Source organism: Chinchilla lanigera, unplaced genomic scaffold (genome assembly GCF_000276665.1).
Source record: "Chinchilla lanigera isolate Chin_1 unplaced genomic scaffold, ChiLan1.0 scaffold00031, whole genome shotgun sequence".
NCBI classification, from domain to species: domain Eukaryota; kingdom Metazoa; phylum Chordata; class Mammalia; order Rodentia; family Chinchillidae; genus Chinchilla; species Chinchilla lanigera.
In genome coordinates this window covers 12,381,740-12,407,062 of record NW_004955432.1, presented here as the reverse complement: position 1 = coordinate 12,407,062, position 25,323 = coordinate 12,381,740, and the positions used below count along the sequence as shown (strand labels likewise).

At 38.1% G+C, this 25,323-nt stretch overlaps 1 protein-coding gene across 1 annotated transcript in view; it reads right to left on the bottom strand.

Annotated features, from left to right (window-relative positions):
- The window catches only part of Dync1i1 (dynein, cytoplasmic 1, intermediate chain 1), a gene marked incomplete at its 5' end in the record, with an annotated part of 273,910 nt that extends 250,429 nt beyond the window's left edge, over window positions 1–23,481 (bottom strand). Inside the window, 3 exon segments of the mRNA XM_013516078.1 lie at window positions 14,152–14,293; window positions 16,891–17,005; window positions 23,365–23,481. Coding sequence (XP_013371532.1) covers window positions 14,152–14,293; window positions 16,891–17,005; window positions 23,365–23,472 — 365 coding nt within the window.
- Window positions 23,482–25,323: the final 1,842 nt, after the last annotated feature.

Below are 25,323 nucleotides of genomic sequence, written 5' to 3'. Positions count from 1 at the left end.
AGAGTGCATCCACACCTGCGAATGCTAAGCATCTTCCAGGCACTGGAGAGAACTAAATGCCAATGGACTACAGCAGGAGCATCTAGAGATGAAGGACTAGATGGAGCACAACTGCGGGGTCTGGTGAGTAACTGGCTTAGTCTGGTCAGTTACTACACATAGATCAGATTGAGAAACTCCTAAGTACTCTCATGGTTTGTTCTACGTAGATGCCACCAAATGGTCACTACCAATGTCATTTGTCTCTAAGACGTCAGGGATTTTTATCTTTAAAATATTTCACAAAAGATAACACAGAGAGGCTGGGGATTTAGCTCAGCGACACAGCGCCTGCCTGGCAAGTGCAAGGTCATGAGTTCGATTCCTGGTACAGGAAAAAAAAAAAGAGATAACAAAGAGTATCAGTAATCACCAGGCCATCCAATTTCCCTTGCTATTTCTCCTTCAGAATAAGAGGGGATAAATAGATCTTCCATAATAGACAGAGTACACTAAGAGGCCTTTCTCAGGGCAGGTTCTTTAAACTTCCCATACAGAATCAGCTGCAGGTGAATCAGGCATGAGGCAATCTGGGAGACAACTGACGGACAGACCCCACCCTTTGGAGTTGAGGATGAGTGGCTCACATTTGGGCACGGTGACTTATTCAGCTATGTACATTGGGCATGCTGGTATAAGTTCTCAGGCCCAATACCCTTTTGCTTGCTCAAAGTGTGGCTCACACCCCAGGGGCACCAGCATCCCTGGGATGCTTGTTGGAAATGAAAACCCTTGGTTCCCACCCCAGATTTACTGACTCCGTACTAGAGTTCAGTAATATTCCCAGCGATCTGTGGGCACATTAACACCTGAGCGGCCTTTTGCTCTGTTTCCTCATCGATAATGATTTACCATGGCCTATGGGATAACTTAAGATCTGCTTGCAGCTGTCTTCTACCTTATCTGTAACTGCTCTTCTCCCTCAGTGTCCTCCTTGACATTTTTTTTTTTTTTTTGGTTTTTTTTTTCCGGTACTGGGAACCGAACTCACAACCTTGCGCATGCCAGGCAGGCGCTTTTGCCACTGAGCTAAATCCCCAGCCCCCTCCTTGACATTTTTAAATCAAATATCTGAATGGCTTGGGAATTTGCTTCTGTTATAGCTTGGCTCAAATGTCATCTCCACACAGTGCTCTTAGTCATCTCTCTCCCTTACCTTGATTTACTTTCTTTAGCGTACTCATCTTTACCTACCATTTTATTAAACATCAGTTTATTTGTCACTGACATTTGACTCTGCACTTAAGCTTCACAGTGGCAGGAGTGGCTCCATCTGTATATTACAGAGATGCATAGGCCTGTGCTTACATAGTCTTTGAATGAATGAATCTTTCCCTGATTTTTTACAGGGATTAAGTACAATTATACCTAGAAGGCATAGTAACCATTTGATAATCAGTAATTGTGGTTATTACTACTATGATGCTTTGCCTATTATTAATGCTTCTTTGAATCAATGCACCACCTACACGATAGATCCTGTATTAGCTTCTGCTGAGAGACAAAGATGCGATGTCATGGCTTCCTTTATTACCTCTAAATGCTCTGAAAGACGATAATTGAAGTCCAGTGACTACACAAACGGGGCATTCTTCCTGAGCCCAGCGCTTCTCAAACTTTACTGCATATACAGATTCCTGGATATTATTGAAGTACAGATTCTGATGTAGTAGATTTGGGGTGGCCTGAAATTCCGCACTCTGAACAAATTCTAGGGATGCACATGCTGCCAGTCTGTATGGAAGTCTTCACCTAGCTAAGTGCTTCACAGACTGATCGTGAGAACGTAATACAACACAGAATGGTGATGCCCACCCGTAGAAGTTCAGATTTAGTAGATCTTGAGTGGAGGTTGAGAATTTGTGTTTCTAACAAGTTCCAAGGCAATATTTACAAGGATGACCACAGGGTCACCGTTAGAGAATGACTGGGCCAGACCACTGCTTTGCTCACACACAGAATGCATTACTCATGCTCAACTACATCAGCATCTGAATTTGTGGTGTGCTGAAGCCTGGCCCAAAGCCCAGGCCACCTCCAACCAAGTAAATCAGTGTATCTGGGGTGGGACCCGGGTATCTGTAATTGCAGAAGTTCTCCTAGTGATTCTCACGTGCAGCCAGGACTTAAAGCTGCCACTCTGAACTTACTTTCAGCTCAGGAACTGCCACCCTTCCTGTTCTGAATATCAATTCTTTCACTTTGGTTCCCATGGGGGAAGTAATGGAATTAATCCAATAAAATAGTTTATACTTGCTATTCACATACTTCTGGGGATCGAGTTTAAGGTGTTCTTCTGCTGTGACAAAAGGGCAGCCTCTAGCTCTTGCTGACAGTAAGTGCTCCCCTGTGAGCGTTGGAGCCTCAGTGTGTCTTGAGGTTTCAGAGGGAATGATCTTTCTTGGCCTTTTCCACTTCCCCAAGCAGGTGAAGAATGTAGCAGCTCCAAGGTGGTCTGGCTGCTCTATTATGTACTGGACAGATCATATGAGCTCACTGCACACTTAAGAAATAACAATAGTGATTCTATCAGAATTACTCCCTTAGGAAGTCTACTGATTAGTTGCCTAGAGTTTGAATTTTCAGCCAGAATGGCAAAGATATATATAAATAGATATACAAAATATATACAAAGATATACAAAAATGTATGTAGGTAACCCCACAGCAAGCCTAGCCCTACCCCATTATGTATATATTATCCAGGAAAACAAATCATAGCCATTGTCAGTAACAAGCTGTGGGGTAAAGAATAAATCCAAGGGTACCATTAAGGGTATCAGTTTTATTTCTTTTTACTTTTCCCATTATTATCTGTGAAGTGGTCATATTTACACAGAATGTACTTTTATTTTCAAATAACCTTAAAACCAGTACATTCAATGGGCAAAGGTGGTGTGTGTTTCCAAAAATGGCTGAGGAGTGTATATTACATGTTTGGTGGATTCCTGCTGTGTAAACTTTTTTTTTGTTTTTTGGTTTTTCTCCGGTAACGGGAACCGAACTCACGACCTTGCGCTTGCCAGGCAGGCGCTTTGCCGGTGAGCTAAATCCCCAGCCCCTGCTGTGTAAACTTATGATGAGTTTTCCTGCAGGTGACCATATTTGGGCCTAGTGACAGGAGGTTTGTGTGCCGGATGCGGCTCTGCTGTGTCAGTAGGCAAGTCTCTCTCTGTTCTCAGCAAAATGAAGGAGCAGGCCCCAAACACGTTCCCGGTTCCTCTGTGATTTACGTTTTAGAATACAGGATGATTATTACACAGCTTTTTGGCTCCCTCTCCTCAACTGAAATAATTTTATTTCACCAATTGACATCGGTCTTACCTTCCAACTATTTTATTGTCAAGTAACTGTGGGAATAAAAAAAACAGTTTCCCCTAAAGCTTCTTGAGCAATTTAAAATCTTGCCAAGTAGCTTGCTTATAAAATGAAAGAAGTAGTAAAGCTCTGAGTAAATGCATGAGAACCGGTTATACTATCACAAATTATTTTCCTATAGAAATCACCCTGTTTACTATAGTAGCTAATTCTATTTTGTAGTCATTTCTGGAATGGCTCAATAATGCATACTGGAGGGAGAATACTTTTGATAACACCACTCATTTATTTATTCAGGAAACATTTATTCAGGATCTGGTGGATACAACACTGCGATAGTAGCTTAAATGAATTATGAAGCAAACTACAGTTTGTATGTGTAGACAAAATACTATCTATCTATCTATCTATCTATCTATCATCCATAGTTTAGTCAACAAAGGCAGAAAGTAAAGCATCCATATAAGAGTCACCATGGGGTGCAGAGGGACATGTGACTTACACCTAAGAATTGACATTTAAGTAAAGGAAATGAGACATATAAAAATGTATGCCTAATGACACACTGAGGACCTGTGCCAGGAAGAACGCAGTTCTCATCATTTTTGCAGTTCTCATTTTTAAAAATTTTAATAGATATTAGCTGAAAAAATAAGTGTCATAAGAAAGATTAAAGGTGCTGACAGTTTAAAGTTCCTCTCACTGAGTGCTAACTCTTGACAGCCAACCTGGCTATGAGCTACACTTCCACCATTCTTTGGAAGCAGAGCCAAGAGATACAACTTTCTCTGGTAAGATCAGAGATTCCTCATTTTCATCAGTGCTGAGTTAATTAAACTTAGGCAGCTATGTTAGTCTATTAGGTCTTACAAGAGTCAGTTTTACTGCAGACGTAAATTTACCAGTTCATCAGAAGAACAGTGATTTCCAGCCAACTGATCACACAATCCTGCTCTTCTTGAACACTAGCTGGCCAGCCCTGTCTTTCAGTTTAGAACAGGCAAAGGTGAAGGTGTAACTATTATAACTTCACCCAGTCTTCCCTCCACCTGTCCACTCTCCACTAAGACTACACACAACCGCTCATTGCTGCCCGGCTCTCCTTCTCTCTAACTCCTAGACTAACCAACCCACCTCTTTCGGAATGATACCTCTTCTTCATTCTTGTAACTATGTCAATTGTACTTCTGTCTCATATTTTTGTCTGAAAAGCCACCCCTGGTTTTCTTTGCTTTTTTTGATGAATTGCATCTGCCTGCTTTGACCAGTTTTATCTGATTTCCTAGGTTTAGTCTCTGACAGTGGAGGATAAGAACTCCGATGTCTTTCACTGGGGCCCTGCTATTTGCACAGATGCTGAATTACCCAATAATCCCTTACTACTCAAGACCGAGGAGCACTGTCATGATTCTATGTGCCTACATTTGTACTGGTTGTCACGGATGTGCCAATGAAGGTCAAATTTATCAACTTTATTTCAAAATTTTAAGTAGAAAACTTCTCACACCATAGAAAGTAATAACTCCCTCATTTGATTTGAACACATCAAATAGTGTATCCTCTGAGATCTCATCCCAAAAGGCCTACCCTCTAGCCCTTCATTAAAATGAGAGGGTCAAACTATTTTTCAATATTTCTCTATAAAAAATTATAGACAAAATATCACAGTTCTTCAAACCAGTAGTGACCTAGGAAGAGACTAACAGAACTTTAGATTTTAAACCTTTCACCAATTCACCAATTATCCAGTTCATAAGAGCCCTTCTTCATTGGTTCGATTTCCTTTGTTCAGTTCCAGTTAATTAAATAGAGGTTAAACTTTAGAAACAATTCAAACAACAATAAGCCTTAGCCATCTGTAGAAATATAACTTAGGAGTGACAGACAGGCCGTCTCAGTCACATATATGTTGCTCTCTGATGAGTGGTTCGTTTTTTTTCCTGTTCAGGTCTCACCAACAACAATTTGGAGGTTTCCGTTCTTCTGTCTTTATTAGAAATCAGACTAGAAAGCCTTAAAGCTATTCCCTAAAAAAGTGTCTTTTCTTTCACCTTTTCTAGGTTTTGGTTAATCAGAAAGAGATGCCCAATAAGTATTTGGATGACAGTAGATAAGGATGATGTGATTTATGACCTGACACTCAACGTGGCTGAACCACTCTCATAACTGCTGGTGGCATTTACATTAGTACAGTTTGGGGGAAGCAATATGTGAATATACAGTAAGAACTATAATAACTGAATTACTCTTGGGCCGGTTTTACTCCCAAGAACTCAGACTGCAAAAATGAAATATCAGTAGCAATACTAACTTAAAAAAATGGTGATGCTCCTGCTGCTGTCGCTGCTGCTGTAGCTGCTAACGAGGACTACCACTTCCATATCATCCAATCCCATAGCCAATTCTTGCTCGTCATCCTTGGCTGGTCTGATTTTGATCACAACTAGCTCTCACAGAATGTTCTCATTTTCTTATTCCTGAAAATCTTGTTTCTTTCCCACCTCTCACTGTAATTTTGGCAAGGCCCTTACTCTTCTCATCCCGTAAAACATGCATTCTCCAGCCAAGGTTATGTCTTCTCTCCTGACTTCTGAACTCTTACCCTAGGAAATTTCATAGAAGTCCATGCATCTTCTGCAAAAAGTAACCCCAAAACCTCCACGAACATTGAGCTCCAAATCTTAAGTTTTTAAATGCCTAATGGACATTATCTCTCCGCACACCATCCTTCCTTATCTCATGTGTTTTTCCTTTCCTTCTTTGTTATCACAACCCTAGTTTAGACCTTCAGTCCTCCTCACCAGAGCCCTAGTTCCCAAGCTAGTCCTCAGTTCTTAAAGCATTATAAAAGTGCAATGGCCTAGACTACATCTCAGACCTGTGGCAGAGGCACTTGTGTTTTTAACAAGTTGCCAGTAAATTCAACGAATAGGTGTCACGCGTGGGAGCCAGGGGTCTCAAGTGTCTCAGTGGTATTCCCAGTCTCCTAGACTCTGGCCTTTTCTTCTTCTCACTCACTGATACACATTCTACATGATATCCTCCGGGAAGGTCTATCTCCCATCTCTACCTTTCTAAAATGTGCATTCTTTAAAGCCCAGCTCACATGTGTCCTCCCAATACATTTGACCTCAGCAATATTACTCAGGAGCAGCGTGCCTCTCTCAGACATGAATTAGAGAAGTGCCTGGGCTTCTGCTTGCGCAGTTCTCTTTACCAGTCTTCTGTCTATTTGGTCTCAGTTGTAGACCTGCATCAGGCTTTAAAGCTAAGTCTGAACATGGTTCACAGGAGTCAGAAGCACTTTATGAAGCCCAGGGGCTCCGCATCAAGTCAAACACATGATACTCCCCCTCCAACCATTTGCCTTGAGTCACATAACTGGCTTTCTACCTTTTTTGTGAGAGTAAAGCCTGATTTTGTACCTCAGTTCTCATAACAACTACACATAGTCCTCTGGAGTAGCAGCATCTACTGTGAGGCAGTTTGCTCAGCAAGTGGGTCACACTCTGGACCAGAAAACTTTCTGGCTTGTAGCTGTGTTCTCATCCTTACACTCAGCCGACCCCCATTTCACCCCAGTTTTCTGCGAGCAGTGCAACATGGGCACGAGCGCATAGTGTAAATGAACATTTATCAGTACCTAATCAGTGTCAAGACTATGTGGGGCAGTAATGAATCAAAATCAGTTGTTCCACCTGAACATACTGCAGATTTATTCCAGGTGATTTAGGAATAATGGCTTATGACATTATTGCTCATCTTATGAGCACACATATTTAAGAGCTGTAACAACATAGCAGCATCTTTGATCGCTTCAAATGAAATCTGCCCATATATTGGATGGAGGATCTCTAGAAGCAAGAATAATTCCTATCATTATGTTTCTTGAACTAGCACAGTATCTGGTAGACAAACTGTCCACTATTTACTGAGTAGATGAATGAATGAGCCAATGAATGACCTTTACTTGCCTTCCCTATAGATGAGTGTGAAAGAATAAAGAAACAGTTTTTATTTAAAGAACTAACAAGGACCCATCTACCTGATTTCTTTAATGACCACCAAAGGACTTATAAGTGACTCAGCCTTGTACCACAGGTCCCAGGAAAGTTTTTAGACTCGTCTCTGCGCTGAAGAAGAAAATCTACCTATAAAATGCTGATCATATTGCTGATTTGTGTTGAAAATCAAGAGGTCCAGCATCTTTTCTGCCAAATGGACTTAGCTATTCTAGTTAATCCCTGAAACAAATGCATCAGAATCCAAATTGTTGTGTTCTTCCCTTTATCTCTAAGACAGCAGAGGACAGGACTCTAGTGAGTGCCAAAGTTGCTCTGAATTCTTGTTCCACATGTCTTCCCTGTCAAAGACACCACTAACAACCAACAAAACGGGAAAACAATTTAGGCCACAGTGAACATAGTACCAAATAGAAAAATCTATAATCAGTGCCATCCCCAAATATCTTATTTTTAAATGCCATTGCCAGAAGGAAAACACTAATTAACAAGGACATTTCAAAATCCATCGTATCACTCAATCTGTCACATTTATTAACATGAGACCCAGTGGGTAAGGATGGTGCTTAAATAATAACTTAATGTTTTCTGTTCTAGTCCCCATTATTTCCTTTCTTGAACTGGCAATGATATGGATAAAGATTTTTGATGTCAGAAATAAAATTGGAACTGTGCAATATACATTTATATCGCTTTAAAATTTTTTTTCTTAATTTATTGTGTGAGAATCTTCCCTGCGTTGGATGACCTTGGAGCCAATACAGTACATGCTAAGCCACTTAAAAAAAAATATGCAGGGCTTCCATCACTGAATGAGGACACAGTCTCCTCAGATCTTGCACAGAGATCTGTTGCCAAGCAGGCAGTTTCTCTAGAAGGAAGTTCAGGCTCCCTTTGCTAAGACGGATGCTTACTTTGTTAGTGTAACTCTATGGGCACATACAATACTGGAGGCAAAATGATAAGAAACTTCTCGGTTTTTTTTGTTTTTTTTGTTTTTTTGTTTTTTGTTTTGGTACTGGGAATGGAACTCAGGACCTCACACTGGCCAGGCAGGTGCAGCACCACTCAGCTAAATCCCCAGCCCAGGAAATTTTTAGAAATTGAACTAAACAGTTAAATTACTACAGAAGGAGAAAACTCTATAGAGTAAATCTTTCAATTTCCAAAGAGAATGATTTTGAGTCATCCTTGCATCAGTCTACCTGAAGTCCAAGTAGCAGGTAACATCTTGTCGGTTCCTCTTTATGTCATAACTTAAAATTTTTTTGAGTAAGCAAAATATAATGATCTTATTAAATTTACCCATAGCCTTGCATTTATTATATTCTTTCACCCTTACTAGTAGCTCCTAATGCCTTTGTTTAGGCTTCCAAGTCATCAGATCACTCTGGAAGATATTTTCACCAAAAATGAGTAAAAAGCCCTGTAAGGCTTCAGAACTGGATTGTGGATAATGATGAAAGCTCTGAGTATTTTCTTTGGGGCATTAGACCCACGTGGTTCCTTAGCATTTTCTCTTCTTGAGGTCACTTATGAAAAAAGAGTGGCTTCCATGTGCAGCCTGCACAAGCGGTTCAGAATCAAATTATTCTAGACAATCTAATTTCTTACTTGAGAGTTCACTAGGCAGCAGACAGGAAAGTCTGAGTATATCAAATATCTGAATTTTAACAAAGTATTCTGTCAAAAGGAACTAATTTGGAACTGCATAGAAACTTGATGTTTTAAAGCAGAAAACTGTCCCTTTTTTTTTGCCCCTGAATTCTAATGTGGAGTGCGCACAAAGCTGAAAGCTGGAACGCTGTCCAAAGCTTTTCCTATTGTACCTTTGCTTCCCTGTTAAGGGCTTCAGAGATGTTTATCCATTCGCTGCATTTGAGGTTCCCTGGTGAGGGGCTGCACCTCCCTGGAGAGAATCTATGGATACAAGGGCATTTGGCTAACAGATGCCAATGACTGGGAAGACAGGCATATATTATAAATGCTACGACAGGGATTATGTTGGAGGCAGTTGGGAAAATTTAAAGATGGCGTTGATATTACATAAGGTGAAAATATACTGAAATAGAAAAATAGAACCACTTGATTAGAAATTCAGGTTGAATAATTTGAGCACAGACCATTTGATATATATATAGTATGACAAATATTATACCAAAGCAAAAACAGTCAAGTATTAAGAGTGTTAATCTCTGGTGGTAGGAATATGTTTTTATATTGTGATACTGACTTGATTATATTTTCTAATTGTATAAAGCACACAAGTCTTGTTCAAGATAATTAATTTAAATACCTGTTCCTCTGCTTTAAAATTCAGCAAAGTAGGAACAGAAATATATTTTCTCTGTGTGATAAATAATATTAACCCGAAACCAACAGCCTATGTTGTTTGTACACAGGAATGAAGGATCACTACTATATAGACGTTTAAAAGAATATCTTTTGTGTAATTGAAAACATTTTTTCAATTAATGATAATTAAAAATAAAATGTTGGAAGAGGCCATTGAATATTCCTTTGATTAAAAAATAGAATTTGATGGTTTTAAGATTAAGGATGGCCAAAAAAAAAAAATTAATTTTATTACCTCCTATGCTACTTCTCACCAAAACAAACATCAGAAATCTTTCCTTCTGAGTATTTTGTTGAGGATGTCATGGGGCGAGTCTTATTATTAGCAGTTATTATTATAACAGGAGATAGCATGATATCTTATTACATTGATAGGTATTTATCCTTGATGCAATTTTTGAAAGTTTTCTTCTCTGACTCAGGTTTAGAACAAGGTACAGCTCATGTCCTAGTGTCCAGGGGAACTTTATGAGGTCAAAATACATTCCTAGGTTTCCATAGGTGTACAGGTTGGCCTGCCATTGAGAACTCTAAAGAATCACTACTAAACACAAAAAGAGTCCTGGTGCTAAGTCCCTCATGAGTCACCCAGAAAAGTGAAAAGAATATACGTGTGCTGAATGGTCGTGACTTAGCCTCATCTCCGGTGGGATATCTGAAGACTCATGAGTAAGGATTAGCCTATCCAGAAAGTACTCTCTAGGGGTTACGCTATGATCTGTCCTTGGCCTGGTTATGTTCAATGTTTTTACATAATTACTTAGATAAGATGTAGGCGTGCTTATCCAATTTGAAAATGATGCCTACATGATTCACAAGAAAAGCTAAAGCTATCTCTTTCCTTGGAAAAACAGCTAAATCAAAGCATGAAAAAATACCACTGCTTTTAATAACAGCTATAACTCATGTTATACATACCATATGCCACACTCCATTTCAAATGCTTTACAAATATTAATGTGTTTAACTGCCCACAGTAATTGCATGGAGTAGGTAATATATCATTTACATAAACTGCTGTTGGAGATAGTGTATGACAGAGGTATAGATCTGGAAACTTGAATTAAACTGCCTAGGCTGAAATCTGGCACTGTGAATGTGCTCCACATGAACTTGAAAAAAACCACTAATTTCCTAATTTTCTCTGTGCTTTAGCAACTACATCTGTAAAAAAATAAGACTATAGTTCATTCATTCAGCAAACATTTCTCAAATGCTTATTATATGCTTTTGATACCACTTAGTACCTATTCTCAAGGAATTCATCATTTCCTGAGGAAGAAAAATGTTTTCAATTACACAAAAGATACTCTTTTTAAATGGCTATATAGTAGTGATTCTTCATTCCTGTGTACAAACAACATAGGCTGTTGGTTTCAGATTAATATTATTTATCACACTGAGAAAATATACTTCTGTTCCTACTTTGCTGAATTTTAAAGCAGAGGAACAGGTATTTAAATTTTTCATGTATTATTTAGCTATGTATTGTAATGATTACTTTTCCCTCTGACTTTTTTATGTATTGAATTGTGTTAACATTTTCTTTACTAAAATATAATTGCAGTTTTTAATCAATATCAATTTGGATTCCAGTTGCACATAGTATAGTAAGGATTTTTTAAATCTATGTTTATAAATCAAACTAGCCTTTAAATTTTTAACATCAAATTCATTTTTAAAGGCAATGTTCATTCTTTGTCCATTATGATTAACAGAGCGATGACTGGTGCTACCAAAACTGATCAAGAAAAAGAGAAAAATACCACCAATATAAGTTGTAAATGGGAAGTGAGTTCTAATAACAGAAGCAGAAATTGTAAAACAAATTGTGACACTTTCAGTTTTTTTAAATTAAATAATTATACTAGTCTAATTGAAAAATTATTATACATTTCTCCTTAAAACATTCACTCAAAAGCTCCTAAAAATCAATGAAAGGGATTTTTGTTATACTTTCTGTTTTTAAAGCACTACTTTCACCTTTTCTCTATAATGGAGTACATTGAATACATCAATTTACAGATTAACTAGTTAGAGGGATTACAAATTTGCCAATATGGCTTTCTAAAGAAAATTGTAATATTGATTTAATATTGTTGGCAAAGGAATGACCAAATTTATGGGTGCATAGTTATAACCAGGTGTGTTAATTTGGTTCTTATCTTCTGAAAGTGTTTCTTTTTGGAAGAGTCCAAATTCCTAACGAATGACAAATTTATAACTCGAGAGAGTTACACTCAGTTATCTTTCAAGCTCTTTTCCTAGTCTCAGTTTTATGAAGTGCTAAAGTTAATAGTACAGCAATTGTTTGCAAAGATGTTGCTTTTACATAAAAAGGCAGTCCAAGTGGAATTTTAAAACCAAAATATAATATTCTCCTGCAATTTAACTCTCATCTCTATTTTATTAAAACAAAAACATAAATTTGTGTGGAATGCGTCTAAGTTCAAAACAAGGGCAAGACTTACTAAGCTTCTAACGTAGTCTCTTCAAGCAAACTCTGTGCTCATTTTTCTAAAATCTGTCCTTTTCCAATGCCAGTTTTCTTGCCTTTTATAAAACCTGCACTTAGCAAGGGATTTATTCATTGACTTCCAGTTACCCGCTCTTGCCAGAACTTTCCTATAAAGAAGTGGAATTAGTTGGAGTTTGTATGGGTTAGGAGAGACTTTCCTCTCTTCCAACTTGGTGTTTCACAAGGTTAAAAGAAAATCACTCAAGACAGTGAAAAAAATGAACAGTGATGTTCACTGAGAAGAAATAACTGCTACTGTCTCCAGAACACTAACAGCATAAGTCGACTTTCTCTAGAAAGTTTTCGAAGGGCTGATCAACTGTGAAGTCAGTAATAGAACTTAATGCTGTCAACCACATGGCTCAAAATTAAGCAGTAATGACACCACACCATCGTACAGAAGCGGGCAGATACATTAACTTGAAAAGCCCTATGCAAACAAAATGCCCTAGTCTGAAGTACATCAGTGGGCAGATACGTGTGAGATCATTCTAGTCTTACGTTAGCTTCTCAAAGGAAAAAAAATTCTAGTCTATCCTCATGTTCACAGTTTTGCCTACCAAATTGCCTAGTTTTCTACAGAAACAGTTCAGTCTCAAAAAGTAAGTTTCCACTCAATGCATTGAGTGGAAAAAGAAAAATGCAAACTTTTGTACCTCCTCCCCAAAATGCATGCAGTGCCACGAACTGTAGGCAAATGGACAAGGACTAAAAGTTATACAGAAGTCTGCTTTGTCAGAAGAGCACCGCTGAGGAGGGTTGCTTCTTTTTATTTGAAGCTTGATTAAAATAGTTGATTAAAGCTTAATTAAAAAATTAAAAATCTAAACCGGAGGTCACAAATTGCCCACCTACATGGCAAATCTGGCCCATAATTCCGTTTTTTAAAAGTCAGCATTCAATGTTTAGGAAATTATTGCACAGTTACAGATTTCTAGCTTCTTGTGAAAATTGGAAGATATGGAATAATTGGGTTTGTGTTTCCACATAAATTCAACCACCATGAGCCACGAGGCGACCACCTGGCTTTTTTGGGGGTGGGGGGGAGGTAGTTCCCCAGGGCCTTTGCACTGAGCTATAGCCCTACCCCTTTTTTTATTTTTTTAGTTTGAAATAGTCTCACTAAGCTGCTAAATTATCCAGGCTACACTCAAACTGGTGATCCTTCTTTCTTATACTATCAGAATGCTGGGATTATAGACATGAACCACCACATCCAGCTGCCATTTGGCCTCTTAAAAAACAGGGTATTTGCTAATAGCTGCTGCAGTCCTCCAGTTCACTCGTATTCATAGGAGAGTCCTGGAAAAGATTCCACTCCTATTAATGAACCTTCTTTCTTCTTTCCATGTGCTTACTTTTTAGATATCCCTTCAGCAGTCAAATCAGACGATGTCTATGTCTACATTATGTAGAATATGTCCACATGATTTATGAGTATAGACAGTGGGATAAATGTTTGGCAATAGAGATTCACTAAACAAAAACAGTCAACATGGATTAATTACAACATTTTGGGAACTAACTTCTCAAATTAGTTAATTCTATTACAAATAAACAGATGGTTTTCAAGTTAAACATTTAGGGTTAGACACCAAAACCAAAGTAGAATAATGAAGAACTAGATATATAATCAATTTATCTTTGGTCCACTCCCTGTTTCTTTTAAGCCTAAGCTAATGGGTACGCTTGGTAAGCAAGACACAGAAGGGCTTTATAAGTTTATCATTTCTAGTGTTCAAAATCATAGCTACGCCACTAAAAGACAGCGAGCCAATACGGATTTAAACACAAAATGGTTGAGTATGCATCCAGATGCGTGCACATTTCACCGTGTTTTAACAGTGTTCTGGTGTATCATTGACATTCCACCATGACCTTCTAAAGGGACAAGTCTTACCTTGTTAATGGCCCCAGGTCTCCTGAGTCTTGGCTTCCCGCTTCACTGGGAGTGCTCACTGATTTCGAGGAGGGAGACATAGGGGTTGGGACTAAATAATGAAAATAACAGGTATCCCATGTTAAAAAATGCAGTGGCTGCACTGGTGAAGAGCAGTGTCAGACAAACCAAAACAAATGGACTCAAATTAAAGTGGTTGTATGGCCAGGAGAGATTGAGATAGGATAAGAAAAAAAAAAAAAAAAAAGGAAAGAAAAGGAAGAAAGTCAAGTGAATTTTTCATACTATAGAAATTAAAATTTGAAATGAATTTAGACAGAATTAACCTGGGGCTTCTGAGGCCATGCCCACCCTAACAAAGTAAGATGGAGAATCAAAACAGCTATCCAGATAATTCGAGTCAAATATCTCGCTAGGATAAACTAGATCATTTCAATTCTTCACTTTACTTTGTTAGTATAGATTTGACCTATTAGAAAAATTAAATGAGTGTCTATAAAACTTTAAAGACTATAAAGTATGTAATCCTAAGCAATTTTAAATGGCCAAAAAAAAATCTGTTGTATGTATGATTTGGGGGGAAACGCATTTCCCGGAGCATGCCAAATGCTTCACCATGAGAGACTAAGTGACAGGTAGAGGAAGGGTACATATTGAACCCTGTAATTTGAAAATCTCTTTCAGAACAAAGGAAAATGCCAAGTTGCTTTATTTTTACATTTAATTAACAGTTTCAGCCCATTGTACTGTTTACAGCATTTGGGACTTGTTTTCTTTCCCCTGCAGCAGCTGTAGAAGGTGCTGCCACGTATACAGCAGTGAACTGTCTTTCTGCAGAAAAGAGAAGCAAGTTCAAAGATCACAGTCAGCACAAGCTGACAGTCCGAGAGCAAGGCTATTAAAAAAAAAAAAGCTAAAGGAAATATAAATGTACTTTTCATCTCTATTCTCCAGATAAAGTCAAACGTCCTTCATATAAATGAGGCACCATCCAGCCAAGACAGCTCCTGGCAAAATGACTCAATGAGTTCTTAGTATCATACATGCCAAAGAAGCCATCTGAGCAGAGTGAGACTTCACTACAGGAGGGTAGACTCCAATTTGGTTTCAATCATGTGCAATCTCCTTTTATTTATTTAATATGGTAAAGGGCTTAACTATTTTGTCAAAATCTTATACCACAATGGCAGATCTGTCAAGAAGCTGGGAGTTTTCAATGAGGGTCCACAATTAATACATCGAATGCCCTCCATGCTAAATCAGAGAGATGGAGGAAAATGAAAATAGGGTCAGTCCCTGCCAGGGTTCCTTGGCAGACATGCAGGGAAAGTTGAAAAGCTGGTTATGGTTTAGGGATAGTTAAGTATCTTGTTCTTAAACTTTAATTACCGGCATTATATAGGATAGGGAAGACTAGGATGTACCACTACTGTGTTCACAAGCAAACGGCATTTCAAGGACTATTTTGAAGCACAAATATAACTGATTGCAAAGTGTCTAATTGCTATACATGTTAGCTAAGTACTGAGAAGTTTGCAGGCTTCTCAGAGAAGGCCTATCAAATACCTCATTGGTGACATCTTCCACAACATAAGGAAGCTAAACAGAATCATTTAATTTTATTAGGGCTTATTACATTATTTTTAGACATATTCTTTTTCCTACTACAAGTTGAGATGGAGGTAAATTCTGTAATGGTATTCAAGTTTTGTGTGTATGCATTACATTATATCCAGCAATACTTACTAATTTAGATAGGATTATATATTCTTTGTCATTCAGATTAATGAAAACATTTACTGCATATGGAAAATTATTTTTAAGTAATTATAGAAATAAATATAATTTAATTTTAGTATAAAAATGTGATAGACTTAAGTGGTGAATTATTTTAAATAGTTCTAATACTATAATTATTTGTGTATTATTTTAAGTTTTTTCACTATATTGGATATTGCCATTTTATAGACACCCTGGGAGTACTCTTGAATATATGAAAAATAAAAGCATAAAATAAAAGAATATCATATGATACATAAATGTGAGAAAAAATACATGCATGGGTATATTCAACACAAATAAAACAAATAATGCAGTATCTAGACCCCTAATAACAAAAAAAGTTCATGAATGAATCAGGCAGGAATGAATGAGTCGGAGGAGGGACGTTGCAGTGAAAATGCCAATTAGCAATGCAATCAAGACATACAATAGAGTAAAATCGATTTAAATGTATTAATTAGTTGCTAATCTGCCACCATTTTAAGTTTTCCTTCAAATTTCCCGATGAGAATTCTATTCCCAACATGGAAAACTCTTCCTGTGATAGTATTAAAATTTATACTTAGATTCACAGGACTTTGGTAGGCAAAGAGAAGTTGGAATTCAGCAATGAAAATGAAGAACAATTTAATAAAAACAATTTTAAAAATCCCCAAATTTCAATTCATAAAAATTCCAAGACTTCTTGTATTTACCAAAAGGAAAACTCATTTAACAAGAATAAAACAATTTGCTGGCAATATGATGAAGCAGCAAATTACTAGTGATCCTACAACCGTTATTTCTCATCTCGTTCCAGCCCCCTCAATTCCAAAAATGCATGCAACCTGAACCACCAGAATAGAAATAAAAAGCCACAAAGCTAAAGACTTAAAAAAAAAAAGAGTCAGTGTTGGACATGGTATACCCTACACAACCGCAAGTTGAAGAATAATAACACAAAGCTCTTTGAAGTACCTAGAGGGGGCTCCGGCGATATACCAATGCTCTGCAGCAAAGCCTCTGTCTCCCGTCGTTTGCGATCCAGGTCAGAGTCATCCTGAACAGGTTCTTTCTTCTGTTGCATATCTGCCTAAAAAGAGTAGATGACGGTAACAGCAATTAATAATCTGACTAAATGTATACTTTTCCTTGCTATAATGGAGAATAGTGAATATATGACAGGGAAGACTAAGTGAGGGCCACAAATAGATATAACTGTATGTGTAAAGGATAAAAAGTATAGCTGTTCCATTTACTCATTATTGATCTGGTGCTCACTTTTTCTTTCAGTTAAAAGTTTTTAATCCCTTTCCTCTATTACATGGTCTGAAAGTTTATATCACTCCTGTTTGGAAGAAATTAACCGAGCAAAGTATTTCTGACTGGGGCTACACATTTCTTTTAAAGAATTCTGGTTTTTTCGACATTTTATCATTTCTGGAGCATCAACTTGATGAGTCAGTGTTTGTAATATTCATGGCCCACTTTTGGAATTGCAGAAACAGGGACTGTTGGAATCTGACTAAAAAGTAAAACTATTTATGAAAATGTGAAACTGTGAAATGCTTTATGTGTATTGGTAGTGTAAGTTTATTATGATTTACAAATAAACTGGGTTAGAATCTATATTAAGATAATACAGACTTATAATATTGCTATAATTCTTATCACCTAATTCAAATTTTCATAAGATTTCATTGTACACATGAATTCAAAGGAGAAAATTATGTGGAAAAATGTAGTGTATGACACCACTTAGGAGAACTTAACTTGCCCACAACTGTAACATGAGAAAATTAATGCGTAGCTACCTCCTAAGGAAGCTTAGGAGCATACAGCACACAGATGTGAAGCTATCACAAAGCTTGTCTAAAAACAGCTGTCCAATTACCAGATGTTCTTTCTTCTCCAGAAGCAAGCTGAGTAGCCTAACAGGTACATTAACTCCATCAGTCATGAAAAGTGTAATCAAAGTCATGGCATCTGAAGCAGAATGAGTTCATGCACTGTACCGCAGTAACTCCATTCAACAATTACTGACCTGGTGACTTAGCCCCAGATGGTAGCCTACACCCTGATTATAAGCAAGGGCATCTCTACACATCACTCTAGACTCAACAATTCTGTCATTACTCACCTTGGGCTTAAAAGGCACTCACATTTTTGAAGTCTATCATTAGAGAGAAAACCATCATTCTGGAAGCCAATAAGAACTAAAGAACATACTCAAGAATTTCACCTCTCTCACATAACCCCAAATTCTGAAATGGCAGCATACTCTCCATCGGTGAAGATATAAAATTTTCATGCTTGTTTCCAACTGCAGCATTAAACCACTGCAACAGGGTCCCAGACTTATGTGTTCCGACAGGCAAAGATAGAGCTAAACAAGAAGAAGAACACTGCAAAGTGAGGATCCCTATCCACGTTCAGCTGTTATAATGTTTAAAGAAAAATGGAAGAAAAGCTAATTACCATAGCAGCTATGAAATACAAGTAAAAATATCAAGAAAAGCAAAGCCCGTCCTAGAAATCCAACACTGGGTAGTATGGTGTTGCAGGGAAGAGCTCAGCTCTAAGCGAACTGTCAGCTTTACTGAGCGCAGATACATAATTATTCTGATCACTACAATGTTCTCACACCAAGTTCAAGGGCAGGCACATGGAGGATGCTTAATTAAAAATGAATTGAATACATGGCTTACTGTCCGCCTTTGGCAAGCATTATTATAGTTATAGAATCTTAGAACTATGCATCATGTAGGGTAATTTCCATCAACTATACCTCCCTGAGCAAGATATCTAGACAATCCGAGACGTGGCCCTCATAGCAAAGCCATTTCTATATCCTAGCAACAAAAAATATTTTTAACTTTCCTGCATTCTCTCAACAAAAATTTACTGAAGGGCAGCAGTGTCCATAGTGATTAAACTGCAGATTCTCAATGGAGTGCTCACAGAGTAACTAGAAAATAATCTGCCTAATCTCTTCCCTTTGAACCAACTTAAGGCATATTCTCTAAAACTTCTGTCATGTTGTCTTGCACAGAAAGGTATAGGCTCTGTTTTTGTGTGTTTGAGATTTATTCTAATTTTAAGTAGTAAGCGTTCAAGAAGTGTATTAAGGGGTAAATCACATATCAACAGGTATAAGTATCCCTGGCCCAGAATATTACTTTCACAACACAAAGCACCTCAGCAACTTGTTCTCTGCTACTTTTTCTTTTTTAATACTTGAAGAGACAAGCAATATAATGGTATTTATTAATAAGGATAAATGTCCACCTAGATTAAACAGATGCTTAGGAAAACCATCAAAGCTGACCATTCAAAATTAGGTAACTGGGGTTTGTTGAACATAAAGATAGTTATCAGTAAGCACCTTAAACCAAACAATGTGTTACTTCATCCAAGACAATTACATCGAGTGCCCTAGTCATGAAATTTTTTTATTTTCCAGGACCCTACCTTAGTGTTTTAATGATTCAAGGAGTGATTCTGAAGTACTAGTACTTAAAAATCTGTAAGGTACTTTTCCAGTAAGTGATATTTCTCTTTGTGAAGCATAATCACAGCTGAGACTCAGAGGAAATAGTCAAAGAAAGAAAACTTGCTGACTGACAATTGTCAGTCACTTTTCAAAGACAATCCCACATTTAGTGGAGAAACAAGTGAGGCTGAAAGACTCTGCCTATCCCACCTTCCAGTGACTGGGTCTCAGGCCAACGACAGGACAACACCTCAGGGTGGCCCTTGTCAAGTTCATCTCACTGCATTAAAGCTGATTTTTATGAAATTGGGCCTGTGATTTAAATGGTGACCACTATATTTATTTTAAAATCAGATTTCATCCATCATGTCGCAGCAAAGAAAACAGCTGACATCCAAAGAAGCAGAGAGTGGTAATTTTATACATATGCATAGTTTTCTACATTCTGTGGAGATGATCACTGTGGGTGGTCCTACTCTACTCTAGTTTTCAGAGCTACGGGCAAAAAAAATCATCACTAAATTCAGCACCAAAGAGCATTTTTGTTGCCTTTTAATTTCAAATTTATTTCACTTTAAAAATACGCTTAAAGTAAGTTTATAAAAATCACAATGATAAACAAGGCTATTCCTAATTGTCTACAAACAACACAAGAACTAGAAAATCTTAAACTTAGGAGTCGATGACAGTGGTCTGTTGGCTCGAGTTTTACTATCAGAATCTGTGCCAGACATTGTTTCAATGATTTTTTTTTAAAAGGCAAAACAAAACCGACATACAGCATACAGACCTAACCTCAAAACTTGCAGTTTCTTGGGACAGAAAGTCCCCTGCAGAGGCAAGAAAAAAGTTCTATGCTAATGGCTTGACAAGGTCAAGGGCAGGGTGTAGGACTAACCCAGAGATGGGTGGGTAAAGGTATTACAGGTAGTTCTCTGGAAGAAGTCACACTTGAGAGGAAAACTTAAAAGACACGCAGCTAACAGCCAGGTGAAGGACAATAGTGAGAAATGGAAAAACAGCCAAAGTATAAGGAAGAGAATTCCGTAAACTCTGGGTTGAAAAAGCATGGTCCATAAAGGGATACGAAGCACAGGTTGAGCACCCCATTTAAAAATCTGAAATCCAAAATGTTCCAAAATCCCAAACGCTTGAACACTGGCATGATGCCACAGGTGAAGAATTCCACACCATGAAATTTTGTTCTATGCACAGAATTCTTCAAAATGTTGCATAAAAACTCCTCTTCGCTATGCGTAGAAACATAAAAGAATTTAGTGTTTAGACTTGGATCTTATCCCCAACATTATTTCACTGTGTACAGGCGCACATGCTAAAGTCTGAAAAAAATCCAAACCCCAAAGCACTTCTGGTCCCATGCATTTGAGATATTCAACCTGTAGCAGAATCCAGCTGGTAGGTGGAGTTTAAGGAGAAAAGAAATGGACAAGAAAAGAGAATCATGTTATAACGGCTTCAAACCTGATCATCACCGTAAGTCTGGGACAGGAACAGGGTAAGGATGAGACCAGGTTTCTGATTTGGACATTTTGTTAAGTAAGAGGGTCCTTCCTGAGACTTCAGATAAGTAAAGGCTGTTTCTATGGCCTGGACCTTATTGCCTTGTTTGGAAAAGACAGCTCGGAAGAGATTACTTCCAGGTGTCTTTCAGCTACAAAATGCTATCACCGCATGAACTAAGGAACTTGAACTATAAGATTCCTTCAGTAATGGGGCATTTTTGAAAAATGCCTCACTAGCAGTGACTCTGAACGGTGTACATACCCTTCCGTGGGGTCCCCTTCACCCACTCCAGTTGCTGGTCTCAGAAGCCCAATGAAAGCTCTTTGTTACTGACCTCTTTCACTGTGTCCTCCACTGCTCCGCAGTGAGGCTCTCACTAAAGGTATTCTTTAGCGGCCTAAAGGGCAGAGATAAGTTTCCAGGCCACATACCCCTCAGAAGCTTCTGTATGTCACCACCATGCCTTACTGTCTTCTGCCTGCTAAATGGTCTACTCAGAACAAACTACATCAGCACAGTTTATGAAATACGCTTACTCTGAACAAAGGGAAGATCTTCTGAGGGGAGACAGATTACGAAGATAGAAGATTTAGAGCCAGGACAGAGCTTAAAGATGATGCAGGCCAGTGCATCCCAAAATCTGTCCCTGACTTGGATCATGCTCTAAACAGAAAGTAAAGGTGGGAGAATAGGACTGAACTGCCATGTGATTCTGAATGGACTCAAACCACCCTGTCAGTTTAAAAATGAGAAAATCAGGATTTCATGTGAGTTTAATTCCAGAACCAGGTAAATGCCCAGGAATATCGAGATGTTCCTTCCAGACACCTCCCACCACCTGCTACCTCCAGGATCCAAGGGCTCCTTTAGCTGTGTAAAAGGCCAAAACTCCATCAGGCAAAACTGGTTGGTTATAGAAACAAACAAACAAACAAAAAAAGGTAGCTGGTCTTGTTTGCCTATAATTTTCCCAAAATGTATAAAATGACAAAGATGAAGCAGACAGCATAATTTAAACCAGATTTCCTATATCACATCACATTTTGTGGTAAATCTGTGAAATTCAAGCTGGATATTAGAATGTCAGTTTAAAAGGAAACCGGTTATTAGTCAAGGATAACAGGTGCTTTGAAGCCACCGTCAGTGTTGACATTTGAAGGAAATGTAATCACTTAATGCCTTTTTTGACTTTGCATGGAAGTGGATAGCAATTCCTTGTCAATTCTCACCTCTATTTCACCCAAAAACTGCAGACATAACTGCAAAGATCTCTAAGGAAAAAAAACATTATCACAATGTCAAGGACAAACAAACTACTGTATCAATCAAATTATAATGGTAAGAAGAGATGGGAGATGCCACAAGGGTAAAATGCAACTGCGCTTACGTTTTACTTTGTTGGAAAATAGTAATTGTTATAAATCTGTTAGTTTGGTCTTTCAGCCTGATGGCATGCAACAATATTTATTTAGATTATGAAGCATCAAAACACATTTTATTTTTCCTTAAGGAAAAATACCACATGGGGAAGCAGCTCTGGTTTGTGTATATACAAGCGTACCACACTATACAAAGTACGAAGTTTTCTCCCTAGAAATATGTTTGGCATCTGGGTTATTTCTGCACTGCAACAACCAATTACAGAATTTTTTTTTTAATGTTTCTTCTGTTGAGATAGTGGAGGAAAACACAGTGGTACAGCCGGCACTGAACTGGGAATTGAGAGTGTAGAATTCTGGTTCTAGCAGCAGAGAAGCTACATTTCACTCTGGGTCTCTGATGCTTCACTGGTGTAAAAAGAAGCCTCAGTGAAGTTCCTTAATATCTCTCTGGCTCTAACACCGGAAGTGCTACCTCTTACACTATTCTGCCAACCTTCTCACCTCCTTTCCCCTTAACCAAACCTGGGATTCTTATTCACTGTGAGAAATACATACCACTTTGGAAGCAATGGAAATCCACGGCTATCATTTTCTAGCTCTCCTCTAAAACGTTTTGGGTCATATTTTTAAAATCATTTCTTAAAATTAACATTTACTGATTACTAACTATGAAATCTTAGGTACTGCCAGGCGTTACGCACCATTAACTCTCTGAAACTCGGCAAGCCCTCAAAGTAAATATGTTATTAAGCAGGAACAGACAAGTTCGGAGATGTCTAAGAAGAAAGAGGTCAAAGACCAGCTGAGGGGTCCGTTCAAGTCTGGGGTAAACCTGGTCCTTGGGGCTCCCTGGCCAAATGCTGCCTACCACTTAAACTGTGTTCGACAAACACTTCACAATGACCTTACGGTTCCAAGTATGTAGATGGCCAATTTATTTAGATACCATTAAAGAATCATTTGAAGGGATCTTACTTATGCATTTGAGTATTCCCTTACAAGCAGGTGATTTTCCTTTCACCCCTCCCCAGCACCAAAGTACCCAGCATTTACCTCCTTCTTTTTCCTCTCCTCTTCCTTTCGTTTCTTCTCTTCTCTTATCTGTGCTAAGCGCTGTTTTTTGCGCTCCAGCTCGGCTTTTAAATCACTTTTGTCAGACATTTTGCTTTCCTTGGAGAAAAATACAGAAAAAAAAAGTGAATACATACAAATAAATCTCTTTGTAGCATCACTGCAAGAACTACTCAAAAGGGAATGCAGCTTGAAAATGTTATTAGTTTAGATCAAACCTAATTCTATATAAATCTTCTCCTATTATGTCTACATAAATGACTAAAGAAATACGATTTTACCATCGGATATGAAAAAGAAAAGCAACTTACTTCCGGAAATTGCAAGACATTTTTTTGTACAAGTTTCTTAACAGATAAAAAGAATGAGAATCAAAAAAGAATCATCACGACTTCCAATTTTGATGCTAATGGAGCAATTCATCGCCACACTGAGAAAAGAAAATAGGCTGTCACAAACCCTTCCAGACCTGCCCTGTTCAGGTTTCCGTGGACTCGATAAACATTCCTCACTGAGCTTGGGTACATGGAGATTTCATTTTGTCTAACATTATATGCATTGGGGAAAACAGCTGTTGAAGACCTAACAGGATAATCTTTTTCTGTAAAACGCCTTCTGAACTGTCACAAATAATTTCACCTCCAATATACCTCTCTCTCTATAAAAACTTTCATTTGCATCCTGAAGGCAATATTGCTTATTGCGGCACTTTCTTTCAAAGTAAAGCATTAATGAACTCATGAAATGGGAGCTAATACCCTGGCAAGTTCTTGGACAAATTTACCCAAGTGAGATTTAATTTTAATGTGATGGCAATGCAGGTAATAATGGTACAAGAAACACTTTCAAATAAAGTAAGTTTGGAAAAGGTTCTTATCAATTCTCAGTGTCAGTTGGTAATTATCAATATTTGCCTCTTGAATGGAAACCCTGCGAGAGGAGGAAGCCTCTCTGACTCAAATTCCTAAATTAAAGGAGAAAAACAGTGGCTAACTCTAAATGTCTTGAGTATTCACTTGCCCATTTTTTTGTATGCAACTGTCATAAATTTATGATGTATTTCTAAGTAGATGACAAAGTAATAGAAGGCAAAAGAGCACCAAAGAATATACAAAAATGAAAAATCCTTAAATGTCCTGCCACTGTCCTTTGAATGTAATCAAGAGCCTAATATAAGATACTTTGAAACGGATACCCAGGCAAGAAGTACCTTGTGTTCCCAAGGCACGTATTTCTGCTTGCAGACCAAGGGCAAAGATTTGTGAAATAATGATACTGATCACAATGATCAATCTCTGCTGTTCATAATCTATCTCACTTGCTAGACAGTGCTAAATATCTAGTCTGTGTAGGCTAATCTATAATAATAGGAATAAAAGGATTCTTTATTTAAGGAGTGTTTAACTCAAGTTGGCTGACGTATGGTACAGCTGGAGATGTTCCATGAGCACTGGCTTATCAGTTACATTCACTTTGCATTCACTGTTGCATTTAACCACAACTCAAGATTGGAGTGAGCAGAAGCCGGGATGGGCATTGAGGAATGTCCAAATAAAGGGAAGATTTGGATGTGTGAAGATCTGTGAAAGAGGGAGCACAGCCGGTTAAATACAAAAGATGTGGATAAACCCACGTCAAATCAAATCAACTTTAGTTGGGAAGAATGAGTATATGCAAGCAACTGGTAAATCCCTGCACAAACAGAAAAGTGAGTTCTATTTGTCATGGTGGGTAGTCACGGCATCTTTTGTAAAGGGAAAGTGACAAAAGCAAAATGGAATTTGCTTCAGCCTAGTCTTGACCCCGCTTGCATGGTACATAAGGGCAGAAACTAGAGATAAGGCAAGCTGCTGGGAGACAGGAGCCAACATCTATCTGAATCAACTGCCTCTGTGCTAGAGTGGAAAGAGAGCGAAGAGACAGCATGTGAACTGGACACGG